This window comes from Prionailurus bengalensis, chromosome A1 (genome assembly GCF_016509475.1).
Source record: "Prionailurus bengalensis isolate Pbe53 chromosome A1, Fcat_Pben_1.1_paternal_pri, whole genome shotgun sequence".
NCBI classification, from domain to species: Eukaryota; Metazoa; Chordata; class Mammalia; order Carnivora; family Felidae; genus Prionailurus; species Prionailurus bengalensis.
Genome location: NC_057343.1, coordinates 129,527,484 through 129,555,024, shown reverse-complemented (window position 1 = coordinate 129,555,024; position 27,541 = coordinate 129,527,484). Strand labels below are relative to the sequence as shown.

The 27,541-nt window shown below is 36.5% G+C and overlaps 1 protein-coding gene across 1 annotated transcript in view; it reads right to left on the bottom strand.

Moving 5' to 3' along the window:
• The window catches only part of NDUFAF2 (NADH:ubiquinone oxidoreductase complex assembly factor 2), a 170,925-nt gene that overhangs the window by 22,248 nt on the left and 121,136 nt on the right, over nucleotides 1-27,541 (bottom strand). Inside the window, exon 3 of the mRNA XM_043590945.1 lies at nucleotides 24,903-24,943. Within this exon, the coding sequence (XP_043446880.1) occupies nucleotides 24,903-24,943 (41 nt within the window). The remainder of the gene's footprint in view (nucleotides 1-24,902; nucleotides 24,944-27,541) is intronic.

The following is a 27,541-nucleotide window of genomic DNA, read 5'->3' as shown; positions in this document are numbered from 1 at the left end:
AAAAGGAAGTCAAAAGCAAAGAAGGAAATGGGCTTCCTAAGGCTCTCTGCAAGAGACCTAGGCTGGAGCCCCTTCTTTCACTTTTTCACACATTCATTCAATACTATTGAGCACCTACTCTTAGCCAGGTGCTATTCTAGATAAGGCAGGGAACAAAACTTAGTCCCTTATCTCATGAGGCTTGACTTCTAGTAGGAAGAGATACCAACAAATAACACCTCTACTGAATATAAGTAAACAGATGACTGCCTGCTATTTCTATATCCTTCTCATTTAATCAGCCTGCCCTTTTGGGTTTCCTAAGAAACAGGACACTTGAACTAATGTCACAGTATTTACAAAAAGGATTAAACAGAACTTTCTTAGCTCCTTTCAAACGCTATTTTTTTTCTCAAAATGAAAATCACTTTTTTGGGGGGGGGAGGAGGGGAGAGAGAGAGCAAGCAGTTGAGGGGCAGAGGAAGAGGAAGAGAGAGTTCCAACCAGGCTCCATGCCCAGCATGCAGCCTGATGCGGGCCGAATCTCACAACTAAGATCATGAGATCATGACCTGAGCCAAAATCAAGAGTCAGATGCTTAACCGACTGAGCCACCCAGGCGCCCTTTACTTTTCTTTTTTCTACAAAAGTAATACATCTTGAAACAAATACTGAAATTTAAAGGGAAATCCCTAAAGTTGAAAAGGTAAGTCTTATAATTTCATATCCACTGTTAAAAAGTCTGGAGTATATCAATATAGGCTTCTCTTTAAATATATAAATGCATTTACAGTATGAATATAATGTACCTCATTTATAAATGCATATTTATAATTATTGATAAAGTACAATAATGGTATGCACTATACATACTGTTTCATAAACTGCCTTTCACTTAATATTTTCCAGACATCTTTCTGTGTAAAAATATGGACGTATATTAACCTTCTCAATGGCTGCATAGTAGCTAATATTCCATTGTACAGAGGTAACATAATCTATTCACTTAATCCCCTACAGATGGATGTTTACAATACTCTAGACATCCTTGTATAAAATTTTTACACATTTGCCAATCATTCTTTAGGATATCTTCTCAGAACTGGAATCAAAAGGTTCCCATGTATTTGGAAAACTGATCTCTAAAATTCTGTTTTCCCACATGTCAATAAAAAAAAATCCTTGTCATATACTTTAAAATTTCCCCCCAAGTCTTTGGTTTCTTTTTTAAATTTGTCTCGGATTTTGTTTTTATAAAAAAGTAGAAACTTCTTATGCTGTCAAATTTGTCAATTTTTCTATTATGGTATCTGGTTCTGGTGTCATGCCACTTACTCTTCACCTTCCTTGTTCCTTTTTACCCTTCAGGTGTCAGCCTAAATAATACCTCCACAGAGTTGCTTCCCTAATGTCCATCTAAAGAGAGCTGTCCTTGTCATTTTTTTCTTAGAATCTTTGTTTATTCCTTCAGAGCTCTTTTCATAAATTGCAATGATCCATTTTTGGTATGTGTAACATGTCTATCTTTTCCACTAGAGTATACCTCCAAGAAGCCTACTATGTTCCCTGGGTCATCTGTATATTTTCTACTACACCTCCAACATCTAGCATAGAATAGACACTCCTAAATTATTATAACGTTCCTTCTAAAAGATTAAATGAATAGTAAAGTCTGTTGAACTGACCCTTCACTAAAAAGTAATGCAGAAGGAGGGAAAGTATATCACATTCACCACTTTTCCAAAACAAATGCATCAAAATCAGGTATCACTGCACACAGACTGGTCAGGAAATCTTGGGCTAGACTTAATTGAACACTGCAGTATGACAACTATGGCAACTGCATGAGGGTATCAGGCAAGTTATTTATGATATTTAAGGAAATTCTTCTGGCTCAAGAACATGCAATATTGCTTTTATGACATTCAAGCCAGCATCTACATACTCTACCTGGAGAATTCTTGATTGTTTCAAAATATACCATTAACCTACTTTGAAAATGAAGATCTGTGACAATACTAATTTAGGATAAAAGGAGGCATGTTATTATGCCAGAGCACCCAAAAAGTTAAAAACTTGTAACTTAGTTTCCATGGATATTCTCTATGATAGTAATTAATCATTTGTTTCAAAAAAGTGATATTTAGGCACAACCTTTAGCAATAGTGATCGTCAATTCCTTGAATAGTATCAGCTAACAAGGACACAAACTGAGGTTTAGGATAGCATGTTTTGCCACTTGCTAGATAAAAGAGTTCACTTCAAAGTCATCAGTTGGTACCTTTTCATTCTCACAGTAAAAAGCTTCATGGTATTCAGGTTAGATGAACACTTTTGTGGATAATTCTTAAGAATGTCTCTTTCCTTTGAGACTAAGATACCTGTAAATGTGGCAGGGATTAGGAACATTTCTACCTGGGAATTTTTTCTCAAGAGTATCTGTAAATAAGGGTTTCAAAGTCTAATACACAAATTTAAGTGGAATAAAAGCTGAGTTATATTTTTGTACTATAGGCAAAAATATTTACATTCTACTATTATCATTTACTTGTAAATACTTTTGTTTCTTTTTAAAAATTTTTTTTAATGTTTATTTTGAGAGACTGAGAGAGAGAGAGAGAGAGAGAGAGAGAGAGAGAGTGAGCAGGGGAGGGGCAGAGAGAGAGGGACAGAAATAATACTAAACAGGCTCCATGCTGTCAGCGCAGAGCCCAAGGCAGGGCTCTTTCTCAGAAACCATGAGATCATGACCTGAGCCGAAGTCGGATGCTTAACTGACTGAGCCACCCAGGCACACTAAATACTTTTGTTTCTTTAAGTGAGAGGCAATGTTATGTTTTCTTAGGTGAATCCATACAATGTACTAACCTTCACTGAATATATTATATTATCGGACTTATTACATGCAAATATTTTTCCAATACACAAAGGAATTTTCTGAACAAATACTCTAGTATAATAATATTCTATGGCTTTTATAATTATTGCATTTAAATTAGTATGTAATATAAATTTCTTGGCAAAAATATCCACCTGGTAATAAGAATTTGGAATTCACTCGAAAGAAAATTTTATTAGTGAGGTTATTTTCAACAAATACATATGAAATTAAATGTTTTTATGATAATCCATCATGTAATTTGGTGGCCACAGATAATGCAATTAGCCTAACTTTGTTGGGGGGGGGGGCAATTACTGAACTGTTATGCTTATCAGTCCTCACTAAAATAACACTTTTTCCCTGTCTAAAGAAGAGAGACTGTTAAAACAGATAATCGTAGAAAAGCTAGAAATAGTTTGAAAGAATACAGGACAAAAAACTTTATTTTCCTCTTTAACATTTCACCTTATATCCATTGTGCAGTTCAGAAAACACTTTATTATGGTGTGTGTCTTCAATGTATGAACATTGAAGATGAAAAGCAATCGATTATTTAAACTAACGTCTTTCAAATTTAAATACAAATAAAAACACATGACTTTTGAATAAAAAGAGACATTTATTTTAGTTAATTCAAATTATAATAGCCACATGTGGCTACTGGCTACTATATTGGATTGATAGTCTACATTAGACAGGTCTAGACAGTCTAAGTCAAAGATAGGGTATATTACTAATTATTTAGAGAAAGCTTAAGTTGAAAGATTTATTAATTACAATAAAAATAAAAATTGGGAACTATCATAAGAGAGTAATGTGTCCAAAATGGAAATTCTTCCATAACTCAACATTTGAATAAAAATGTTTAGAAACTGGAAACAAAAGTCATTCAAAGATGTAGACACAGAAAAAATAAGTATATAAAAGGATAATGAAAGAAAGAGGAAAAGTTAATTTATGAAAACAGTCTTGTTAGATTAACAAAGGAAAAACGTTAATTATCTGGTAAGCAGAACATGGCAGCACTTTATAAATATTTGTTGACCTGAAATGACTTTTGTGGTGGTAACAAAGAACACGTGTTACCTTAAGGCTGCAAATAAAACAACCTCAAGATTTTAGGTAAATTATGCATGAGAGACAAGTATTAAATTTAGGAAGTCAAGAACAATCCCAAAGGCCAAAGGTAGGTATTATGGTGGGCTCTTCCTCATTGTGTCCTTTGGCACCACTTGTCAGATCACTAGAAACCACTGAGCTGGCCTTCTTAATTTCCTTTTTAAAAGTTAAATATTTTCTGATTATAGAGAAATATTTACTTTATGTATCAAATTCATAAAATACATAAAAAATAAAGAAGAAAATCAATTCACCACCCAAACCATTTTGTATTTGCATTTCCTTCAAGTCTTTTATTATATCTTTTAATACACGCATACTCCCTTCCTTTAAAAAATAACAGAGTCAGGAAGATATGGTATATTTTATGATTTTCTTTTTTAAATTAATTCTCATACAATGTGTTTATAAAGGCAAAGCATATGAACATGATATTAACTGAGAAAGAGGCTAAGCCAAGTGACTAATTAGATTCACACTTACACCTTCATTGCTAATTGTGATAACCTGTTTGAACTAAGGTCTCCAAGGGTTAATTAGCCAGCAGCATTTATCAGTAAAAGATAATGTTCTTAAATTTTACAAATATGTGCAAATTTATAAGTCTCTCATTTTCCAGTAAGAATCTGAACTCCAGAAAAATTTTCTCACATTGGTAGTTATATTAAAGACATAGAATCTTACCTAAGTTGAGAAATAATTGCCTTGGAAAATAGAGCTGCAGGTAAAACACCAATTAATGTGTTCATTGTTGTTTCTTGTTTAAGGAAATTGCAAATTGTAAAATATGCTAATAACTAAAAAGAAACAAAATAAAAGATTAATTCAAATTATCATGGCCCAAATACTAGTACCTAAAAGATAAATCATACTCTTGTGAGTAGAATTTTTTCCACTGGTGCATATTCCTATCTTCCTGGCAGGAATTTGAAGATCAAAATTCCTGAGTCTTCAGAACCTAGTGTATTCTATTTTTATTTTTTTATTTAGATTATTTTATTTTATTTTTAAAATGGTAATTCTTTTTAAAAAAATTTTTAAATGTTTATTTTTAAGACAGAGAGAGACAGAGAGTGAGCGGGGGAGGGGCAGAGAGAGAGGGAGACAGAATCAGAAGCAGGCTCCAGGTTCTGAACTGTCAGCACAGAGCCCTAAGCAGGGCTCAAACTCATGAGCCATGAGATCATGACCAGAGCTGAAGTCAGACTATTAACTGGTTGAGCCACCCAGGAGCTCCCTTTTTTATTTTTATTTTTTTTAAGAGACAGTGAGAGAGAAAGAACATGGAGAGAGAGAGAGAGAGAGAGAGAGAGAGAGAGAGAGAGAATCTTAAGCAGGCTCCAGGTCCAGCATGGAACCCAATGTGGTTCCATGTCACAACTGTGTCACAACTGTGACATCATGGCTGAAACCAATAGTTGGATGCTTTATTAACTGAGCCACCAAGGAGCAACTATTTAGATAAATTTATTAAAAAAAATTTTTTTCTAACGTTTATTCATTTTTGAGAGACAGAGAGACAGAGCGCAAGCAGGGGTGGGGCAGAGAGAGAGGGAGACACAGAATCCCAAGCAGGCTCCAGGCTCTGAGCTGTCACCACAGAGCCTGATATGGGGCTCAAACCCACAAACTGTTAGATCATGACAGGAGCCAAAGTCAGTGGCTTAACTGACTGAGCCACCCAGGTGCCCCTTAGATACATTAATTTTAAAAGAAATCCTTCAGGGTGCCTGGGTGGCTCAGGTGGTTAAGTGTTCAACTTCAGCTCAGGCCATGATCTCGCAGTTCACAAATTTGAGCCCTGCGGGCTCTGTGCTGACAGCTCAGACCCTGGAGCCTACCTCAGATTCTGTTTATCCCTCTCTCTGGCCCTCCCCCCCCCCTTCAAAAATACATTTAAAAAAATCTTTCTTAAAAAAATCAAAACAATTTTTTTTACTTGAGTATAGCTGACACACAAGGTTCTATTAGTTTCAGATGAAAGCCCAATAGATTTTAAAACAAAAAATGTAACTAAAAACTATCAGAATAAAAGCACTAATTATCAACTGTGATGATTAGTTTTATGTATCAACTTGGCTACGCCATAGTACCCAATTATTCAATTAAACACTAACCTAGGTGTTGCTGTGAAGGTATTTTGTAAAAGCAGGCAACATCTATGAACCATTGATTCTAAGTAAAAGAGCTATTCTTCATAATTTGGGTGACCCTCAACCATTCAGTTGAAGGGCCTTAAGAGCAAAACTAGGAGTCCCCTGAGGAAGAAGAAATTCTGTCTCAAGACTGCAGGATCAATTCTTGCTTGAGAATTTTTAACCTACCTGCCTGTCTTGCAAATTTCTGACTTGTCTGCTCCCACAGCTATGTTAGGCAACTCTCTGAAATAAATAAATCTCTTAATTATATCTACATCTCTTTCATTCCTCCCTTCCCTCCCTCTCTCCCATCACTTCAGCAGAGAAATTGCCTCCTGCCTTTATTCTGTAATGTATATGCTCCATAGCTCCTTATTATCATTGTGAAGTAAAGTCCATTGCAATTATGCCACTCTAGTACTGAAATCTGCACATCTGACCATCTGACAAGTACCACAAATTAGTACATTTAACAGCGTAAGCTCATATATTTCTCTTCCTATCCAGAGTGTATTCACTTAGTCAATGAATCTAGGGATTCTGGTTTGTTTTTTTAAATATGAACTATTATTTTTTTAATGTTAATTTTTGAGAGAGAGAGAGAGCAAACAAGGAAGGGGAAGAGAGAGAGAGAGGGAGACAGAGGATCTAAAGGCTCTGCACTGACAGCAGATAGCCTAATGCGGGGCTTAAACTCATGAACCATGACCTGAGCTGAACTCAGATGCTTAACTGACTCAAGCCACCCAAGCGCCCCTAGTGGTTCTGTTTTTTAAGGAGTAAAATAAAGTTGTTAAAAAAGATGAAGACATTAAAAGAAAGTAAAAAGTAAAAAAAAGTTGTTTAAAAAGCCAAACTATGGGGAAAAGGATATATGATAACTGCAAGTGTTAATGTAGTTAACAAAGTTACTGTAATTTAACAATACCTTTTACTCTGCACTTCCTAACAGCCAGGGCAAGAGGCTAAACAATTTATATAACTCATTTTACTTAATAAAAGGAAACATATTTATTCTTTGAGAGATAAAAAAAAGTTTGTTCTGTTTTTTTTTGTAGACGCATCTAGGAAGAGTTTGTTTTCAATAATTCTTAAATAAGAGGTAAAGAGCAAAATGACCAATATTTTCAGTAATCATTTTTAAACAGATGTAGAAGTGATTATCTTCCAGACTTTTTACTTATTAATCAAAAGCCCAAAATATAAAGGCTAGAACTTAGATGGGGGTGCTATATGTTGGATGATTTCACTTGATACACTAGGTGGCTAGTACATCCCTTAGATCTGCATTGTTCAATGGTGGTCGCTGGTGGTCACTGACAACCTGATATGTGGCTAGTCTGAGAAGTGTAGCGGTGTCTGGATGGCTCAGTCGGTTAAGTATCTGACTTCGGCTCAGGTCATGATCTCATAGTTTGTGGGTGCAAGTCCTGCACTGGGCTCTGTGCTGACAGCTCAGAGCCTGGAGTCTGTTTCAGATTCTGTCTCTCTCTCTCAAAAATAAATATATGCTTACAAAAAAAAAAAAAAGATAGGCTATAAATGTAGGATAAATACTGGATTTCAAAGATTAGCATTAAAAATATAAAATATCGCACTAACTAGTTTTTTTATTGATTACATACTGAATTGATAATATTTTGATATACTGGGCTAACTGAAATACATTATTAAAATTAATTTCACTTATTTCTTTTTACTTTTTCTAATGGGCCTCTTAGAAAATTTAAAGTTAAATATGTGGCTAATATATTTCGATTGCACACTGAGGTCTTAGGTAGTTCTTCCCCAGGTTTTTCACAACAGGAAGTAAGTGGCCACTGGAGGACTAAGAGCATCAGTATTGTGGGCACATCTCTATAGAAGTCTGGCTCAGCAGCTGGGAAGTTCTATCCTAGAAGATCTTCTTTAGACATAATTTCCCTCAGCCATACTTTTGAAAGGATCAAGACGTTAGATAATCTAAGGCATGCTTCTGCAGAGCGTCAGTTTGTTAGCAGTGTTTCAAATGGAGAGGAGATGCCTGCTTCTAATCCCTAATGGGCAGCAGTAAGACGGCCACTCTATTATCAAACTAGAAAAATACAATCAGGGTTCTTACTAGGATAGAAAATCATTAGACTCTTCCAGAGTTAAGCTTCAATTATACTTATAGGCCAAGTCAAGCTGTTGTTGAAAAATTAATCTCAGGGTCTGTCAAGTACCTGGGTAAGTACTGAATGACACCACAGAATTTCATCCCATTAAGATGCTCCTGGGTCACAAAATTTTCAAGTACATCTGAGAGACATACATACACTCTTTCTCTTTAATATTTCTTTTTTTTTAATGTTTTATTTATTCTTGAGAGAGCATAAGTGGGGGAGGGGCAGAGAAAGGGGGACAGAGGATCCAAAGCAGGCTCTGCACAGACAGCAGTGAACCTGATGTGGGGCTTGAACTCATGAGATGCAAGATCATGACCTGAGCTGAAGTCGGATGCTCAAAAGACAGCCGCCGAGGTGTCCCTCTCTTTAATATTTCTAAAGACATATCATTTTGTGCCAACAGGACCAATGTGCACTCATGTTACAAAATCAGTTGGCCTGCTGAATTTAATTACTAGCTACTGACAATTTCAATTTTGGGCTCCAGTTTGTCTGTTAAGACAACAATTTTGGTTTTCATAAAGCTGATGCTGAACAAGTGATTCAGGGAAGAAGAGCAATATACTGGAAAGAGTAAAACAGGGAAGAAAAACAAACAGAGGTAAGCTCTGTTCAGTGCTCTGGACATTGGGACCCAATTCCTGCTGGAACCTTCTAAGGAATAATGTTGAATGTGTCCGAACTGTTTCAATGTGCTTGACCCATTTGCCCAAGGGGCAGACAGGGAGTGTTTATCCATTAGTTCCTATCCCTCATGGGTCAAGGGTTACCCGGTGTGTTAATCCTCTCACATTTCCAGACTGACTCCCCACAAGCATCCCATGCTACAGTGTCAAAGTAGAAAGCTAAAGTTACTCAGCAGAGCTGTAGTGAGATTATACCTAAGGCAGATGGTGGCTGCAGCTAGGCTGGAGTAAAGCAGGACAAGAGCATGTGAGGGAGGGCTCAAGAAGTATGTGATAACAGTTTCTTATATGCCTGTCCCTTAGTACATTGAGATTGAGAATATCAAATAATCTTGAATTACAGACAAAGACTATCTTTTCAAAAATTCAAATATATTGAACTGTTTGGAATATTATGGTGGAAAAAAATATAGGGAGCTCATAGACCACATAAATGGGGAAAGGGAAACAAAGTAGAAAATTTCATGATAATTTCTACAGAGCAAACGTTCAAAATACCAAATATTATTCTGAAACACAGATTAGTCCTTTAAAAAAAGAGTTTAAATGAGTGGATAAGTTAGAAATATTTCTATATAACTTCTCATCAAATTAGGATTCTTATGGACTTTAATAACAAGTAAAAATTATAAAATAACAGCAGCTATCACTTATTTAATATCTATTTTGAGCTACACATTGGCTAAGCATTTTACACATACCAGTTCACTAGGTTAAAAAACTACTGTCAAGATTTAGGGTGACTCAGTCGGTTAAGTGGCCAACTCTTGGTTTTGGCTCAGGTCATGATTCCATAGTTTATGAGTTAGAGCCCCACCTCGGGCTCTGTGGTGACAGTGTGGACCCTGCTTGGGTTCTCCCCTCTCTCCCTCTCTCTCTGCCCCTTCCCCACTTGCACTGTCTGTCTCTCTCAAAATAAATAAATAAGCTTTAAAAAAACTACTGTCAAGATTAGTAATTTTCAACTTTTTGTACTATGACCTTTAGTAAGTATATTAGGGTTGTCAAAAAAAACCAGAACCAGTAACATGTGTATGAATGTATGTGTGTATATTTTTATATATATATATATATGTGTATGTATGTATTTATATATATATGTATGGATATATGTATATATATGAGGGGGACTGATTAATTTTAAGGAATTGACTCACATAATTGTGGAGGTTAAGAAGTCCAAATCTTCATGGTAGGCTGGTAGACCGGAGACCCAGGGAAGAGTTAATGTTGCTTGAGTCCAAAGGAGTCTGCAGGCAGAATCCCCTCTTTCTCAGAGGAGGTCAGTCTCTTTTCTCTTGTGGTCTTCAACTGATTGGATAAGGCCCAGCCACATTATGGAGGGTAATCTGCTTTGCTCAACGTCTGTTGATTTAAATGTTCATCTCATCTAAACAGTTCCTTCACAGCAAAATCTAGACTAGTGTTTGACTACAGGTGCTGTGGCCTACTCAAGTTGACCCATAAAAATAAGCCACCACAATAAGAAATACAGTACATGAACATATGTGCGTATGTGAAATAAGAATTTCATAAAACAATACTATTAGTATTTCCTATTGTATATTTTTTCTACTCTATTAAAAAGAAAAAATACTTATAACCCACTAAGTTGATTTCACAACCCACTAATGTATTGCATAAGTTGAAAAACCCTGCCCTAGATGACACATCCGTTTGTTCATGTTGTAGAAAACCAGCAAAAAAAAAAAAAAAAAAAAAAAAAGTATCACAATGGCAACAGAATGTGATATTTGAGAAGGAGATTAAGTATATTTGAATACATGAAACACAGTGAACATATGTATATCAGAAAAGTTATAAAAAATGTCTGATTTCTTATTACCATAGCAACAACATACACTTAGCAAATTAGTACAGTATTTTGTCACTGTCATAATAAATATTTGAGAATAAAATCTGGCATGCCTAACTGTGACAATCAACAGTGGCTTGATATCCTAGAGGGTACACCACAAATAAAACCAATATAATCTTCCTAAACACCATTATTTAAAGAAATCAATTTACATCTGATAAAAGTAATCAGTAGCAATTTATTTTTCTTGAAATTTAGATTGTGAAGATAATCATTATTTCTTCAACATGGAAGAATAAGAGGAATATCATAAGAAATTGTTTTGGTAAGATAACCGAGAAAGGTGTGAATTAAAAAAAAAATACAAACCTGACCTCATTTTAACTCCCTTAACCATTTTTCACTGGGTGTAAGCCCAGTTTTAACACCTAAATGGGACTTGCCTTAGTAACTGATGATGTGACTCAGAAGGTTAACTATTCAGAACAAATTCTGTATAGTTTTTAATATGCACCCAGTAAGTTATGATGAATCTCATAAGACACTGAGCATAAGCATATCTAAAAATAATAAATAATATCAATCTATTTATATACAACTTAAAAAAACCCTGTTATGTTCTGCACTTTAAAAGTCAGATAAAAGGTCAAAATAGAAGGAAAAAATGTGCTAAGGATAAATGAAGCTCAAACTCAGACCTCGGCTGTGTAAGAAGGCATTTAAGAAGCAATCCTTTTAGGGGTTCCTGGGTGGCTCAGTCAGTTAAGCGTCTACTCTTGGTTTTGGCTCAGGTCATGACCTCACAGGTTCGTGAGTTCCAACCTCACATTAGGCTCTGTGCTGACAGTATGGAGCCTGCTCGGAATTCTCTCTCTCCCTCTCTCTCTCTGCCCCTCCCCCCCCTTTCTCTCTCTCTCTCTCAAAATAAATAAATAAACATTAAAAAAAGAGAAGCAATCCTTTTAGAATAAGAAAGGTGGGATGCTTGAAATTTGAGATAATGTTTAGCAAGACCTACTTAAAATCAATATTTGGAAAACCAAAAAAATTAACACAAACTAGCATAAAAATTTCTTGCACAGTTAATAAATAAATACCTCCAGTTAGGGAGACACACTAGCTTATGGTTGAGTATAGACTCTGACAAGCTTGAAATGCTCAAGATTTACTTTCATTTCCTACCACATTTTTTCTAGGGAAGCATGGCAAATTTTATATCACCTTTTTTTACAAAGCTAGAGGTCAATACCAAAAAAGGTATGTAGAAAAGTCATTTCTAAGTGTTATGCCATTGAGTTTCAAGTGCTTGTTTTTATTCATTTATTATGATAGTTAAGTGAAAAGTCAGTATACAAAATAAAAAGTATACCGAAATTAAAATAACATACCAATGTATGAATAACTTGTTAAAGTTGAATTGTGCAACCAGCTATATGATTTGGGGTATTTTACTATTTCTATTTTTAAAATTGCTATATTAATTTTTTATTAAAAAATTTTTTAATGTTTATATTTGAAAGAAAGAGAGAGACAGAGCATGAGCAGGGAAGGAACAGACAGAGATGGAGACACAGAATCTGAAGCAGGCTTCCGGCTCTGAGCTGTCAGCACAGAGCCCAATGTGGCCTCGAAATCATGGACAATGAGATCATGAACTGAGCTGATGACGGATGCTTAAGCGACTAAGCCACCCAGGTGCCCAGTAACATTGTTATATTAATTTTTTAATCAAATAAAGGATGATAAACCAAGTAAAGTCATAACTCTGGTCATGCCAGACTCATAGAAGTGTGCAATAATTCCACTGGCAGGTATAAACTGCAGGGCTTCAGGCGCTCCTGAATGGGGAGTTGCTGTGTCTAGCCAAAAGAAGCACACAGTTTTAGGCATGAGGGAGGTGAAATGACTGGCATAACTCCACTCGACGGAACTTTTCACTGCGGATGGTGGTCAACCCATCCAGATACATCTTCTTTGGGGAGATAGAAATGCTTGTAGGTGAATAAAGAATGGGATGTTGATCAAGTTCAAGGATATATCCTTTCCAGTCTGGGAAACCAAAGATCCCAGAATGACTACATAACTGAATACATAATGCTCCCTGTGTAAACTTGCAATAAAATCTAATTTCTGAAGGCAATATGTGAATGTTTTTCCCTTGCGACCTCAAAGAATCAGACTAATTGACTTTTGCAGAGGAAATAAAAAGAAAACTAAAAACTGAATCTAAACATAACTGAATAGAGTTTGTGTCTAGGACAGGTTGGTATGTACAACAGAAATCTATAAGGAAACTATGTTAGCTATTAGGCACATATCAGGTGCTTGTTAAGTAACTAAATGAATAATAAAAATATACAAGCATTCAGGTTTTAACAAGGAATCCCAAAACTTAAGCTACGATGATTGTTTTTTATGCATATTGCTATGATAACTTCTTAAGTGCCTTCAGTATTTTAGAATTTCAAGTATTTCACTTTTCAGGTTATTCTAAATATCTTATTTTTGTATCAGGAACCCAACACGTTCTCTTAAAATATACGATTACAAGGTTTCATTGTATTCTTTTTTTTAATTTAAATTCATATTAATATATAGTATGATATTGGTTTCAGAAGTAGAATTTAGTGATTCATCACTTACATGTAACACCCAGTGCTCATACCAGCAAGTGCCCTCCTTAATGACCATCACCCATTTAGCCCATCCCCCACCCAGTACCCCTCCACAACACTGTTTGTTTTCTGTATTCAAGAGGCTCTTAGGGTTTGCCTCCCTCTCTGTTTTTATCATATTTTGTTTTTCCTTCCCTTCCCTTATGTTCATCTGTTTTGTTTCTTAATTTCCACACATTGTATTATTTTTTAATAAAATATTTCAAGTGTATAAATATAGTTAATAATATTACATATATCTAAGTGCCCAATATGCAGCTTAGGAAACAAAATACTATAGCTATAATCAACTTAAGAATTAAAATACTACAGATAGGGGTGCCTTGGTGGCGCAGTCGGTTAAGCGTCCGACTTCAGCCAGGTCACGATCTCGCGGTCTGTGAGTTCGAGCCCCGCGTCAGGCTCTGGGCTGATGGCTCGGAGCCTGGAGCCTGTTTCTGATGCTGTGTCTCCCTCTCTCTCTGCCCCTCCCCTGTTCATGCTCTCTCTCTCTCTCTCTCTCTCTGTCCCAAAAATAAATAAACGTTGAAAAAAAATTTTTTTTAAAAATACTACAGATAAAGCAGTACAGATATGACCAACATACAGCTTGAGAAATAAAACACTACAGATATGACCCATAAAACACTCTGTGACCCCTCCCCCCAACATTCTCCTTCCCCAGAGGTAACAACTACTCTCAATTTCTTGTCTATCATTTTCATGTGTTTATATTTTATTTTATTTTATTTATTTATTTTTATGTTTTATATTTGAGAGAGAGACAGAGAGCAAGTAGAGGAGGGGCAAAGAGACAGAGACAGAGACAGAGACAGAGACAGAATTTGAAGCAGGCTCCAGGCTCTGAGCTGTCAGTACAGAGCCCGACGCGGGGTTCTCACTCAGGAAACGAACCGTGAGATGGTGACCTGAGCCAAAGTCGGACTCTTAACCGGCTGAGCCACCCAGGTGCCCCTCATGCATGTTTTTAATACTTTTATTACATCTTTATTCTTAAGGTTTGAGAGAGAGACAGAGAGAGAGAGAGAGAGAGCGAGAGCACATGTGCGAGCACAAGCAGGGAAAGGACAGAGGGAGGAGAGAGAGAATCTCAAGCAGGCTCCATGCCCAGCACAGAGCCCCCTGATGCAGGGCTGGATCGCACACTGACTGAGCCACCCAGGCACCCCACTGCATGTTTATATACCCATAAACAACAGCAGCAGTGATTTCCTACTTTGTTTTGCACACTTATCTCCTAAGACCTTTGAAAACTATGTACCATCTTGCACGTTTAAATTGACACTTAAATAATGGCACAAGATGTATTTTCAAGTTTATTGCATATTGAATACATCCTCTAAGTATGTTTTTGTCAAAGCCTTGGAGCTGCAGTTTAACTTACTCAATTTACGGAAAATATAGCCATATAACTTAATTGGCAAAGCCAGTCCTCATTGTCAAACCCAATCAGCCAAATCTGACTTCTCTGTCAGAAGAAATCTAACTTAATTTTTAAATTCAAATAAATGTATTATTATGTGTCTCTATGACAACTTTCTCACTTGTGGATTTTAATTTTAAGATAGATAAATGGTTATCTAGGTGGACAAAGAAACTAGAAGGCATGGATCCTTGCCATGAGTTTGTCAGCTGGCTGAAATAATGTGCTGCCCCGTTCAGTAATTTTTACTGAAGATTTCTCTGCTTTAGTCTCAAGAGACTATCCCTCAGGAGAAATTCACTCTCCAGTAGTCTCTGTTTGGTGCCCTGGAGATTTTTAAACCCCAAGGCAATGCACCACAGTAAGATTTAGCAAGGACAAGGGGTAAGCTTTTCTTTTGAAAAGCGGGAGACAGATGATTACGAAAGATGTCAAAAAGGAGAACTGGCAGACCAGAAAGAGTTCTCAGATCGTTTTTAGGAAAGATGACATATGGAAAGAGAGAATACGGAAATTAATTTCTTTAAGGCCATACATACCTGCATATCCCACTGGACATCTTCGTGTTCTCAGGGGTAGAGGTATCCCAATTTGAAAACCAGTCATCAGTAGGAGCGGTTAGCAAACTAGGATCCACCCACCACCTGTTTTATAAATAAAGTTACACCGCACATAGCCACACTCGCTCATATATGTAGTCTATAACTGCTTTCACACTACCATGGCAGAGTTAGGAACAGGAGCAACGAGACCGTGTCTCACGACACCTGAAATATTTACTATACGGTGCTCTGAAGAAAAACTTTGCTACCTCTCATCTACAGCATCACATATGTTTTTCAAAATTCTTCTCTTTAAATAAAAATTATATGTTCACATAATTTATAGGGCTACATTGTTCTAAAATACTTATGATATGCTTTCAAATGATGCTTCTGGTTATGGCCCAGGCCAAACAAGGGAGCTGAGAAACTGACAGCTATAAAGGAAGACTCTGTTCCTAAATCCTCCACAATATCTAAAAACGTTTTTGTGTTACTACTTCTTTACTTTCCAATTTTAAGTACTGTATATTGACTTATTACTGAAAATGAGGATTTATGGGGCATCTGGGCGGCTCAGTCATCTAAGTGTCTTACTTTAGCCCAGGTCACCATATCATGATTCATGAGTTCGAGCCTCGCATGGGGCACTGTACTGACAGTGTTGAAGCCTGCTTGGGATTCCCTATCTCCTCCTCTCTCTGCCCCTCCCCCAATTACTCTCTCTCTCTCTCTCTCTCTCTCTCTCTCAAAATAAACTTAAAAAAAAAAAGAAAGTGAGGATTTACCTCATCCTTCTTGAGACCAAATACTCTCCAAATAGTTATAGATCAATATTCAATATTTATATTATGAATAAACACTATAACAAGTAAGTTATCTAGTATACTAGGATTTTTCTTTTTCCTACCTAAGTTCTGTTTTTCTTGGAAATAATAAGTAAATTCTGTTTATTGTCAATGTACTTAGCTATAACTCAACCTCATTTGTTAAGTTCAGTAAGTATATGTTCATTTAATCACTCTCTTTTCTGACTGGTACCTCTTCACTCAAATTTGACTGGATAAATAAATAAACTTTCCATAAATAAACTCCCAGTTTTCAAATGGGAGAGAAGTTGCTGGGTTTTCAGACTTTCACAAAAAGAATTTAATAGCATCCTTCTCTTTTTTTTTTTCCAGAAGACTTAACACTGCTACAGTGCTATTATTTAATATATGGTTCATGTTCAAATTTTACTAACTACCCCAATACTGTCCTTTATGGCTAAGTTTTTTCCACAATCCAGGGTCACATATTACATTTAATTGTCATGTTAATCAGTCTTTCTTTGTTGTTCATAACACTAACATGACCCATCTGGTGTTTAATGACATGTGTTCCAATTTAGGTTTTCTGGCTTTGCCCTCATGCCTCATGATTAGATGAGGATTCTGTATCTGAAGAAATACAACATAAATATTACCTTATTCTCAGTGCATTATACAAGGAGGAACACATATCAAGTCTGTCCTACTTGTTTAAGGTGGTATCCACTAGATTTGTCTACTCTAAGTATACTTTTTTTTTCCCTTTGTAATTAATAAGCAATCTGTTGGGAGATACCTTGAGATCATGTAAATATCTTTTTTAAATGTTTATTTTATTTTTGAGAGAGAGAGAGAGAGAGAAAGAGAACGGGGGAGGGGCAGAGAGAGTGGGAGACAGAGGATCCCAAGCAGGCTCCATGCTGTCAGTGCAGAGCACCATGCAGGGCTTGAAACCACGAACTGTGAGATCATGACCTGGGCTGAAGGCAGATATAACCAACTGAGCCACCCAGGTGCCCTGAGATCATGTAAATATTGTGTTTCCCAACAAAATTTGACCCAAGGGTTATAGCACCCACTAATAATTTTTCCTTGAATAAGCTATTACAATGATCACTGAAAAATGGTGATTTTCCAACTCTATTATTGCACCTACAATTTACTGGTTAGCATCTAATTGCTTCTTAAGTTACTGTTTTTAGCACCAGCCTCAACTCCACTTTTAGAATTTCCTGGCACTGCCAATTACTGAACATTCTGAGGTTCTGTGATATAAACCGGGTTGCTTCTGGGCTTTCTTCTCTGCCAGATGAGAAGTCATTCTCCATTTTGCTAAATCTGTTACCACCTGTTCATCTGCTTTCCAGCTTCTAAAACACTGTTGCTGTTTTTGTCTCTTCAATTTCTTTGACCTTGTAGGTTTATGCTTTTTAAAACAAATCCCTTTGCTGTTGTTTTCATTAGGCTTGCAAAGAAAAAGTAAACTCAGAGTTTAACTTGCTAACTTTACTTGATGATCCATTAATCTTTCCTTGCTTTCAAACTTTATATAAATAGTATTGTACTGTATGAAATCTTCTGTAACTTGCTCTTTTTGTTTGACATCATGTTTCTGAGATTTATCCCCATTGATAAATGCAGCTCTAGTTCATTCATTTTTTTAAGGTTATTTATTGAGAGAGAGAGAGAGGGAGGGAGGGAGAGAGAGAAAGCAGGGGAGGGGCAGAGAGAGAGAATCTCAAGCAGGCTCCATGCTGTCAGCACACGGCTTGATGCAGTGCTGGAACCCACAAACTATGAGATTATGACCTGAGCCAAAATCAAGAGATGGATGCTTAACCGTCTGAGCCACCCAGGCAGCCCTAGTTTATTTATTTTTAATGAATCATGCTGTAACCTACTATATGAACATGTTGCAATTTTCTTATCCATTTCCACTTCATAACCAGAAGTGAGTGTGAGGTTTGAGGTAGGGGTCCAAAATCCATCTTTGCAATTTAAGGCAGCAGGAAAGTGGGGTTACATATGCAAAATATCCATTTTAAAAGACATTTCAATTCTGTAACTTCTAAAATGAACATAATAATACTGGGTACTGAGAACTCAAGCAATAAGTGTCAGTTACTTGGAGACAATGGTGAAATGGGCCTCAAGAATTCAGAAGTAAGGGGCACCTGCTGGTTCAGTTGGTGGAACATGTGACTCTTGACCTTGGGGTCATGAGTTGGAGTCCCATGTTGGGTGTAGAGATTACTTAAAAATAAAACCTTAAGGGGCGCCTGGGTGGCGCAGTCGGTTAAGCGTCCGACTTCAGCCAGGTCACGATCTCGCGGTCCGTGAGTTCGAGCCCCGCGTCAGGCTCTGGGCTGATGGCTCAGAGCCTGGAGCCTGGTTCCGATTCTGTGTCTCCCTCTCTCTCTGCCCCTCCCCCGTTCATGCTCTGTCTCTCTCTGTCCCAAAAATAATAAACGTTGAAAAAAAATTAAAAAAAAATAAAACCTTAAAAAAAGAATTCAGAAATAAGATTTTTTTTCTGAAAATTGAACTGTAAGATCAACATCTTACAGGCCAGAACAGCGATGTGAAAAGAATAAACGAAAGAACATCTGCAGGGTCAGCAACATTTGATCATAATGTAACCACTGTAATAGCAAAAGAAATAACATGTCAGTCAGAATGGGGAAGCAAAGAAAAGAAGAGATCACAGAGACAAATGCTGGCAGTCCATAAAAACAGCATCCCTGAAAGCAAAAGCCTCAACCAGCACATGGCAATTTTTACTATTCCAAATCATAAGGTTATTCCTAGTATAGAGACAGATGTTGGGAACTGTGGCCAATTCTATTTAAATATTTCCATTCCTATGGGTCAGATTATCCCTATTGTGAGATGGACACAACAGGCAGTTATAGCCCTGATGCAATTAAACATTTATTTTACTTAACTCCCTTTATCCTAATGTCATACTTATCAGGTAACCTACTGTTTTTTCCTGTGCTAATTGAATTTCTATTGTAAATTAACAGATTGGAATTCTGGCAACTATTTCAAACTCACATATTTATCTTTTAGTCATTGTGATATCTTTTAGAGCCAAATCATGGCTTGGACATGGACAAAAGTGAGTCTTTGGAGCTTCTAGGTCACATCTGAGAACACAGTCAAGTAAATGAATTACTGTTAAGTATTATCCCACCTAGCTACCCCAACCTTTCATTTGACTACAGCATCACCATCTCCATTTCTACTGGCTTCTAGAATTTTCTCTTCCTTTTTTTATGGAGTATATGTATTAAAAATGAAATAGGTGAGGTCCAATATTATAGCTTTCTTCTAGTGTCTGTAAACCTATTGCTGAGTCATGTATTTTGTCAATATTTGGCAATACATTTATTTACTTTTTACAACAGAAAACTTTGTTTCCTACTGTTCTGTCAGTATGAAAGAAGAAGAAATATTTAAAAATATTTGCTATACGTGACTTCAAACAGAATATGGTCATCACTAGGAAAAGTCTACCTCATTAATTTTGTGAAATATTAATTCAACTTGTACCACACTGACGAATAGGTGCTTTACTATATTGGCAACCAACGGTAACAATACAGTACAGGCAATGCTCAAATTCAAAATATGTTCAGTTTTATCAGGTCATTTTACAGTGGGTTGTTGAAAATTCAAACTCTGCATGGAGACCATGGAATACGCTTACATGGCAATGAGATTTCCAATTCTGTCAACAAAAGCTTATCAAATAATTAATCAGGCTCTGTGTTAGGTATCTGTGACATACAAACAAATATGTCTTGTGCCATACAGCTCATACTATAGTCAGAAAGATGGAAAAATAAAACAGAGTTATAATACTGAACTCAAAGAGCTACACAGCTGTACATGGCAGTACAGTTCTAATTAGATAGGAGCGATTAACTCTACGCGATGAAAAGTTGAGCAAACAGTCGAGGAATTTTAAAGGGAATCAAAGAATCCCATCAAAGAACTTTAAAGGGAACTAAGCACAAGCAGAAGTGTGCCAGCTGATGAGAGAGGGAAAAGACAGGAAACCTGAGAAACAGTAGGGAGTTCTTGTAGAGTTGAGTGGGTATAACAAGCAGAAGGAGGAAAGTAAGAAAACGTGGGCTGGGCACAAATCAGGAGGCCATTCATGATCTGCCAGGCAACTAGACCTTCTTTCGGACAGAGCTTCCCAAGAAATAAGCCTATTTATTCCTTCAGACTTGAAAGGGGCCAGGAGAAAAAAAACTGGTGTCAGAGGGTAGATGTGTTTGATTTTATAAAAAACAGCCAGTTTTTTAATGTGGTTGCATTATTTTTACAACAACCAGTACTACATGAAAGGTATGGTTGCTCTAGTTATTGTTAATCTTTTGAATTTTAGCTCTTTTCTTGTGTGTCTAGTAGAGTGGCATCTCATTGTGGTTTCCCTGATGACTAGAGATGGTGAGTATCTTTTCATAGGCTTAGTGCTCATTCTTGTATTTTATAAAGTGACTGTTCAAGATTTTTTCCCAATTTTTATTAGCGTTGCCTTCTTTTCTTTTAAATCATTGAGTTGAGGTGTTCTTTGTATAGTCTGGATACGAGTCTTGTCAAATACATACGCTGTGATTATTTTCTCCCACTTTACTGCTTTGCTAGTGTTATTTTTTGAGAAGCTTAGTTTTAATTTTGATTAAGTTCAAATGATCAATGCTTCTCCCTTCTGGATAGCACTTTCTATCTCTTGTTTACCCCAAAGTTGTGAAAATATTCCACTATGGTTTCTTCTAGAAGGATTTTAAGTTTTAGCTTTTATGTTTAGTCTATGTTCCATCTTGAATTGATACTGGCACATGTCAGGTAGGGATCTTTATTTTTTCCATGTGGACATTAAGTTATTCTTACACCATTTGTTGAAAAGGCTTTCCATTTGTAATTGTGTTCCTTTGGTGCCATTGTCAAAGCCAATTGGCTGTATGGTGTCTACTTCTGGATTCTCTATTCTTTTTTTTTTTAATTTTTTTTTACATTTATTTATTTTTGAGAGACAGAGAGAGACAGAGCACAGGTGAGGGAGGGGCAGAGACAGAAGGAGACACAGAATCCGAAGCAGGCTCCAGGCTCTGAACCATCAGCACAGAGCCCAATGTGGTGCTCAAACCCACAAACTGTGAGATCACGACCTGAACCAAAGTCGGACGCTTAACCGACTGAGCCACCCAGGCACCCCTGGATTCTCTATTCTTTTCCATTCATTTATTTATATATCCTTATCCCAGTACCTCATTACTACAGTTTTAGAGTAAGTCTTAGTGCCAGACAGTGTAAGTTCTCTAATTTTTAATCTCCTTTTTCATGATTGCTTTCAGCTACTTTAGGGCCTTTGCATTTTCAAATATATTTTAGAATTCATCTATATCTTGATTTATACAAGTCTGGTGGAATTTTAACTTGATTTTTATTTGACTAACTCTATACACCAGTGGTTTGCAAGGCATGGGCTCTTGCCCAGCAGCATTAGTATCACCAAGGATCTTGATGCAATGAAAATATTCAAGCCTCACCCTAAGACCTAGTGGATCAACCACTCTGGGGCTGGGACCTGCAATCTGTGTTTTAACAAGCCTTCCTGGTGATGGTGATGCATGATAAAGTATAAGCTTTGCTGCTGCAGATCAGTTTGGAAGAAGTAACGTCTTAGCAATTAAATATTCCAACCCACGAACAGATATTTCTCTCCATTAATTTAGGTCTTCTTCAATTTCTCTCAACAGCATTCTGTAGTTTTAAGTGTACATGTCTTGCATATATTTTGCTTAATTTATATCAGGGTATTTAATATTTTCTGACACTACTGTAAATGGCACTCTAATTGTTACTAGCTAACCTTTAGCCGTAGCGTACAGGTAGAAGAGACAGAAGTCTATTTGGGGGTGGGAATTCACTAAGAGATTTGAAAAAAACGTAGAGAGCTCAAATGACTGATAGCATCTTGAAAACTAACTAGTTTTAACAGACATGCAAGATTAGGAGGTTGTTTCCAATGAAGTGACATAGGTATGAAGCATAAGCAACTGTGCAAATCACAAAAAGAGGAACAACCAGATATGCTCTCCCATAGTCTTGCCAAACATTTTCTACAGTCTTGACAAAAAGATCAAACATGAGTAGCCAGCTTCTGGATGCAGGTGCCAAACTGAAGGAAAGACAGAGGACAGAGGAACATCGTGAACTAACATGAATAACATAAGATCAACAAAATCTAAACTGTGGCAAGATCTACAGGTCAAATAGGCTGGGTTTTTCAACAGACAAATTTATAAGAAAATAAAAGGGATGGAGGAGAACCACAGATATTGATGGAGATTTAAATCAAATATGAAGTTTTTACAAAATGTAAAACTCTAAACTATAATGTACATTTGGGTGATAAAATTATATAAATTTACTGCAAAAGGTTCAGGGTTGGTTTTGGGGGAGGCTGTACTATGACAGAGTACATGATTCTGGATTAGATGACAAAGTTCTATTTCTGACCTTGTGGAATTCACCTTATAATAACCCATTAAGCCATATATTTAATTCCTGTGGCTTTCTGTAAACTTGTCTTACTTTAAATTAAGTAGTCTTCTCTTAACCGGACATATGTAGAATCTGGGATTTAAGAGTTTACAAACTGTAGTGGTAGAATGGTGTTTGGTGATGGTAAGAACTAAGGTGTGGCTACATTAGTGGTTGTTCACTTGAGGTATGGATATTAGTGTGGATGGAGTAAAAAAAAAAAAAAAACTGAACAGCTAAGACTTGGGAAGGCATTGAAGAAGTCTCTAAGTCTGGTTCTCATCTTCACCATCAGGGTGGGGAGTGGCCTGGAGGTTGGGAGAGATAAAAATTATAAATAGGTGGAGAAAAACATACTTAGGTCACAAAGTTACTACTCTCCCCTAGGTTCACGAAATGAAAGAATATTTTGGAAGGGACAAGGGAAAGAAAGAAACAGTTGAACCCATATTCTTTCTGTGGGTTGTGGTAAAATGAACACAAGGAGGCTCACTATCTTTCAGACACAGGCAGATTTCAGTTGAGGTTTTGTGGTAGAGAAAGTTCCTAGGAAATATTAAAAGTTAAGGATAAATTGCTAACAAAGAAACAGAAATTTCTGAAACACAATGGAAGAGATCAAGAGGGAGGAAAGGGTGTGTGTGTGTGTGTGTGTGTGTGTGTGTGTGTGTGGTGGGGAGGATGCAGAAGAGCATAAAGAAGGATGACATTGATAATACATTAGAAAAGATGCAAGGGAAGGCTCCTATTCCGATATTCAAGAATGTGAGCATCATGGATAGAATGACTTGGTCTCACTGTTCTGATTGGAGCTTGTCTGAAATGCTGGGATTACTTGAAATTTACAGGGGTGGTGTCTTAGCTCTAATAGTTTCAGGTGCCTTCATCTAATCACTTTGCACATCAATGTTTCCATGGAAGAAGGCTTTCAGAATTTTGAGGTTAGAAGAAACTGCTTTAGCTCTGAGAATAAGAAGTCTTAATACGGCCAAGTGAAGAGGAATTGTAAGGTCTCCTTGATGATTCCTAGCACTGCAAACCACTGGGGATGCTTCTGAATCTTGAATCACAATGACTTTTTCTTCCCTTTTATTTCCAAGGTTCACAGATATTAGAAAGATCTGACAAGAGTAAGGCAGGGCAAAAGTGGAAGTAACATACAAAGCTATAAATGGGCTTAGAGATAAGCTTGTTCAGAGCCCAGCCTGACAAACACTGATGGGGTCAGTACAGGAGAAATGGAGCATATGTATGTCAATTTATGGGTCACCATGAGTTCTGCCCTGGTGTACCCCACTTCTCAACAAGTGGGGCCTGACTGGTGGAGCAACATTTCTGTTGTCATCAGGGCTGTAGTAGTGAAGGAAAAGTGGAGAGAAAAGAAGAGGGAGGTCCTAAACACAAGAAAAGGAGAAGGCAGTATACTAATCATTTTGGAAAATTTCCTCTTATGGAATACATTTAATTCTAACAAAACAATTTTAGAACACTTTAGGCTATTGTTTTAAAATAAAAATTATGAAATAACTATGTTTTAAAAATACTACACCACAGCAATGCTATACTTTTTATTCTCTGTGCTGCCAAAACTGTTTTTAAAGTTTAAAATAAAAATTCATCTATTATACTGAGTGTTCCATGTTACATGCTAATTGTATATTTTAAGGTTTCTTCAGATATGATAGAGTTAAATGTATATAAAATTATAACATTTTACGTTTGATATAAAATTGAGGGAAAAATAAGCACAGGATGATTTGGATAGAACCATGAGATTCAGTATTTCTCAGACTTTTCCACCAAAGCACCCATAGCAGAACACAGCTCCCAGGAACCAGGCAAAACATCCTGATGTAAGCTGCTTTAAGTCTAAACTTTCTAAAAAATATTTTTATTTTGTATTGCATTTGTATTTTTTCATTTTAAAATTCCTGTGAATTGAATGTTATATTATATAACTTGTGCATTTATTATAAAGATGTTTTAAATTCTTGTCTGTGGAGTAAAATGAACACTCTGGGAAGATGCATAATATTTATTCTGAGGCTTCATGTAAACTCCCAACTGAGAAACACAGCATTATAAATACATGCTATTTGAATATTTTTGTTGTGTATTCTTACCTCCATCGTAGGTGGAGTCTTTCTTTTTCCTCTAATCCAAGCTAGAAAGACAAATAATACTTAAATGTAAATTTTTGATAATTTGCACAAACACTTCACTCATTCATGCATAAAACAAATATTTATTGAGCACCTGTTACATGTTATTTTAGGCACTGGACATGTAAGGAGGGACTAACCATGAATTTTCTCCTCTTCTGCAAAATATATACTAGTGAAGGGGAACAGAAAACAAACACACAAATATATGATGTCAGGTAATGATTTGTGTCCTGAAAAAATACAAGAGCATAGGGAGTTCAATAAAGAAAGGCAGTTCCATTTCCAAATTCAGACCTGATAAGTGCCTGATTTCCACTGAGTGCACAATGTTTGTAGCAACAGGAAGCAAGTGGGCCAGCTGCCTCAAGGGAAGTGTATATGAATCACATGGAAGATGGTGTTTAGGAGAGTAGAATCAGCCTTTCTGGGTTCAAATCTTGACTGCATCCCTTACTAGCTGTGTAATCGGGGGCAAACTGCTTAATTTTGTAAGCATCATATTTCCAATCTGCAAAATATAAATTATAATAATATCTACATTTAACAGTTGTGAAAAGTATATGAAATTATATACAAATTTTTAGCTCAGAGCCTGGCATACAGTAAGCATTAAGTCTAAGTTAATATTATTAATATTATTATTTATTATTATCTCTGTAATTCAACACAGCTATATTTTTTAAAATAGGCTGAAAAAAAACCCTAAGAGCAATAGTATCAGCTTGGACTATAAGAATATATCAAGAAAATATACTGTAGGAATTTGGTCTTTAAAAAGTAGAAAACTGATCACTTTAGTTAATTCTTTTTAACGTTTATTTATTATTATTGAGAGACAGAGAGAGACAGAGCATGAGCATGGGAGGGGCAGAGAGAGGAGAGACACAGAGTCTGAAGCAGGTTCCAGGCTCTGAGCTGTCAGCACAGAGCCCAACGCAGGGCTCAAACCCATGAACCGTGAGATCATGACCTGAGCCGAAGTCGAATGCTTAACTGACTGAGCCACCCAGGCGCCCCTCACTTTAGTTGATTTAATTTTCATTACAAAATTGTGAGGTATCCTTATTTAATAGAGAAATTAAATAACTGTCTCAAATTTATACAGTAAGTACTAATGGTAGCATGTGAGTCCAGAGTTGTCCCCATTTCTAGTTCCAAAAGATATCCACATTCTACTAAGCTGCCTCTCAAATTTCAGTAAGCAACAAGCAAAGAACACAAAACTAGGAAGAAAAGGTTGCACTCTTAATTACAAGTCAGAAAATAAGAATTGCTGATCCCTTTTTACAGTTTGGGAAACTGAGTTGCAGAAAGATTAAGGAATCTGCCTAAACTCAACAGCCTGGGAATCAACTCCTTGTTAAAATGGCTCTAAAACCTGAGCTCTGTTTACCAGCTACCTTTTATTCAGACCAGCTCCACCAGCCTGCCTTTTGTCATCCAAGCAACAGCACCAGGCAGGAACTGTCCTCCAGACAAACCCAGTACTGAATGGTTATTGGGGTACAATGAGCAACATTCAATTGTCGGCCTTGCACTAATCCCATATAAGTATTTTTAATATAGTTCCAGTGTTTTATCTTCTCTACTCCTACTTCTGAGTTTCTACCCCTGTTGTTTTTCTCTGTATTCTCTTTATTCTTTTTTTAATTTTTAATTTTTATTTATTTATTTATTTATTTTTACCATTTATCCATTTTTGAGAGACAGAGAGAGATAGAGTGTGAGTGGGGGAGGGACAGAGGGAGAAGGAGACACAGAATCCGAAGCAGGCTCCAGGCTCTGAGCTGTTAGCCCAGAGCCCAATGCGGGGCTTGAACTCACAGACCGCAAGATTATGACCTGAGCTGAAGTCAGATGCTTAACCAACTGAGCCACCCAGGCGCCCCTGCGTTCTCTTTCTCATTAGCTTCCACTCCTATTTGGTCCATTTCTAGCCCCAAGTTGTACAGATTTTATATTCCTTATTAGGCTTGTAAGGCTGTCAGGAGCAAGATGCATCCATGGGAGATTTATTTTTCTACCGGCTAAGTGCCTCAAAAGAGTAGGTGCTTAATACAGCTGTGGAACGAATACTTCCACTATAAAATATTTCCACTACACAAATATTTGCTGTAATGGGATTTTTACCTGTGTTAGAAAACCCAGCTTAGCAATAGCAAGATTCCTCTGTGCAATCAAGGAAATGAGTGCTTTATGGAATTTTCAACTGCCTTCTTATGGTCAAAATAAAAGTTACTTAGCTTTATTTATCGGCATTTTTCCCCCCAGGATAGAGCTTCTTATAAAATAATTCAACATAAGCCATATACCTCTAAAAGGTTTTAAGCAGTAAATCTTCAGTTTTAAATTAGATTAAAAAGTTAATTAAGAAAAATCAACTGCTAGGGCAGGGGTTGGCTAACGACACAACTTGAGAGTCAAATTCTGTTTGTAACTTGTTTTACATTTTTAAATGGTTGAAAAAAATATCAAAGGAAGAATAATTATTTCATGACACACGAAAATTACATAGAATTCAAATTTCACTGTCAGTAAATAAGGTTCTATTGGCACATAGCCACACTTGTAGAGCCCACAAAGTCTAAAATACTTAT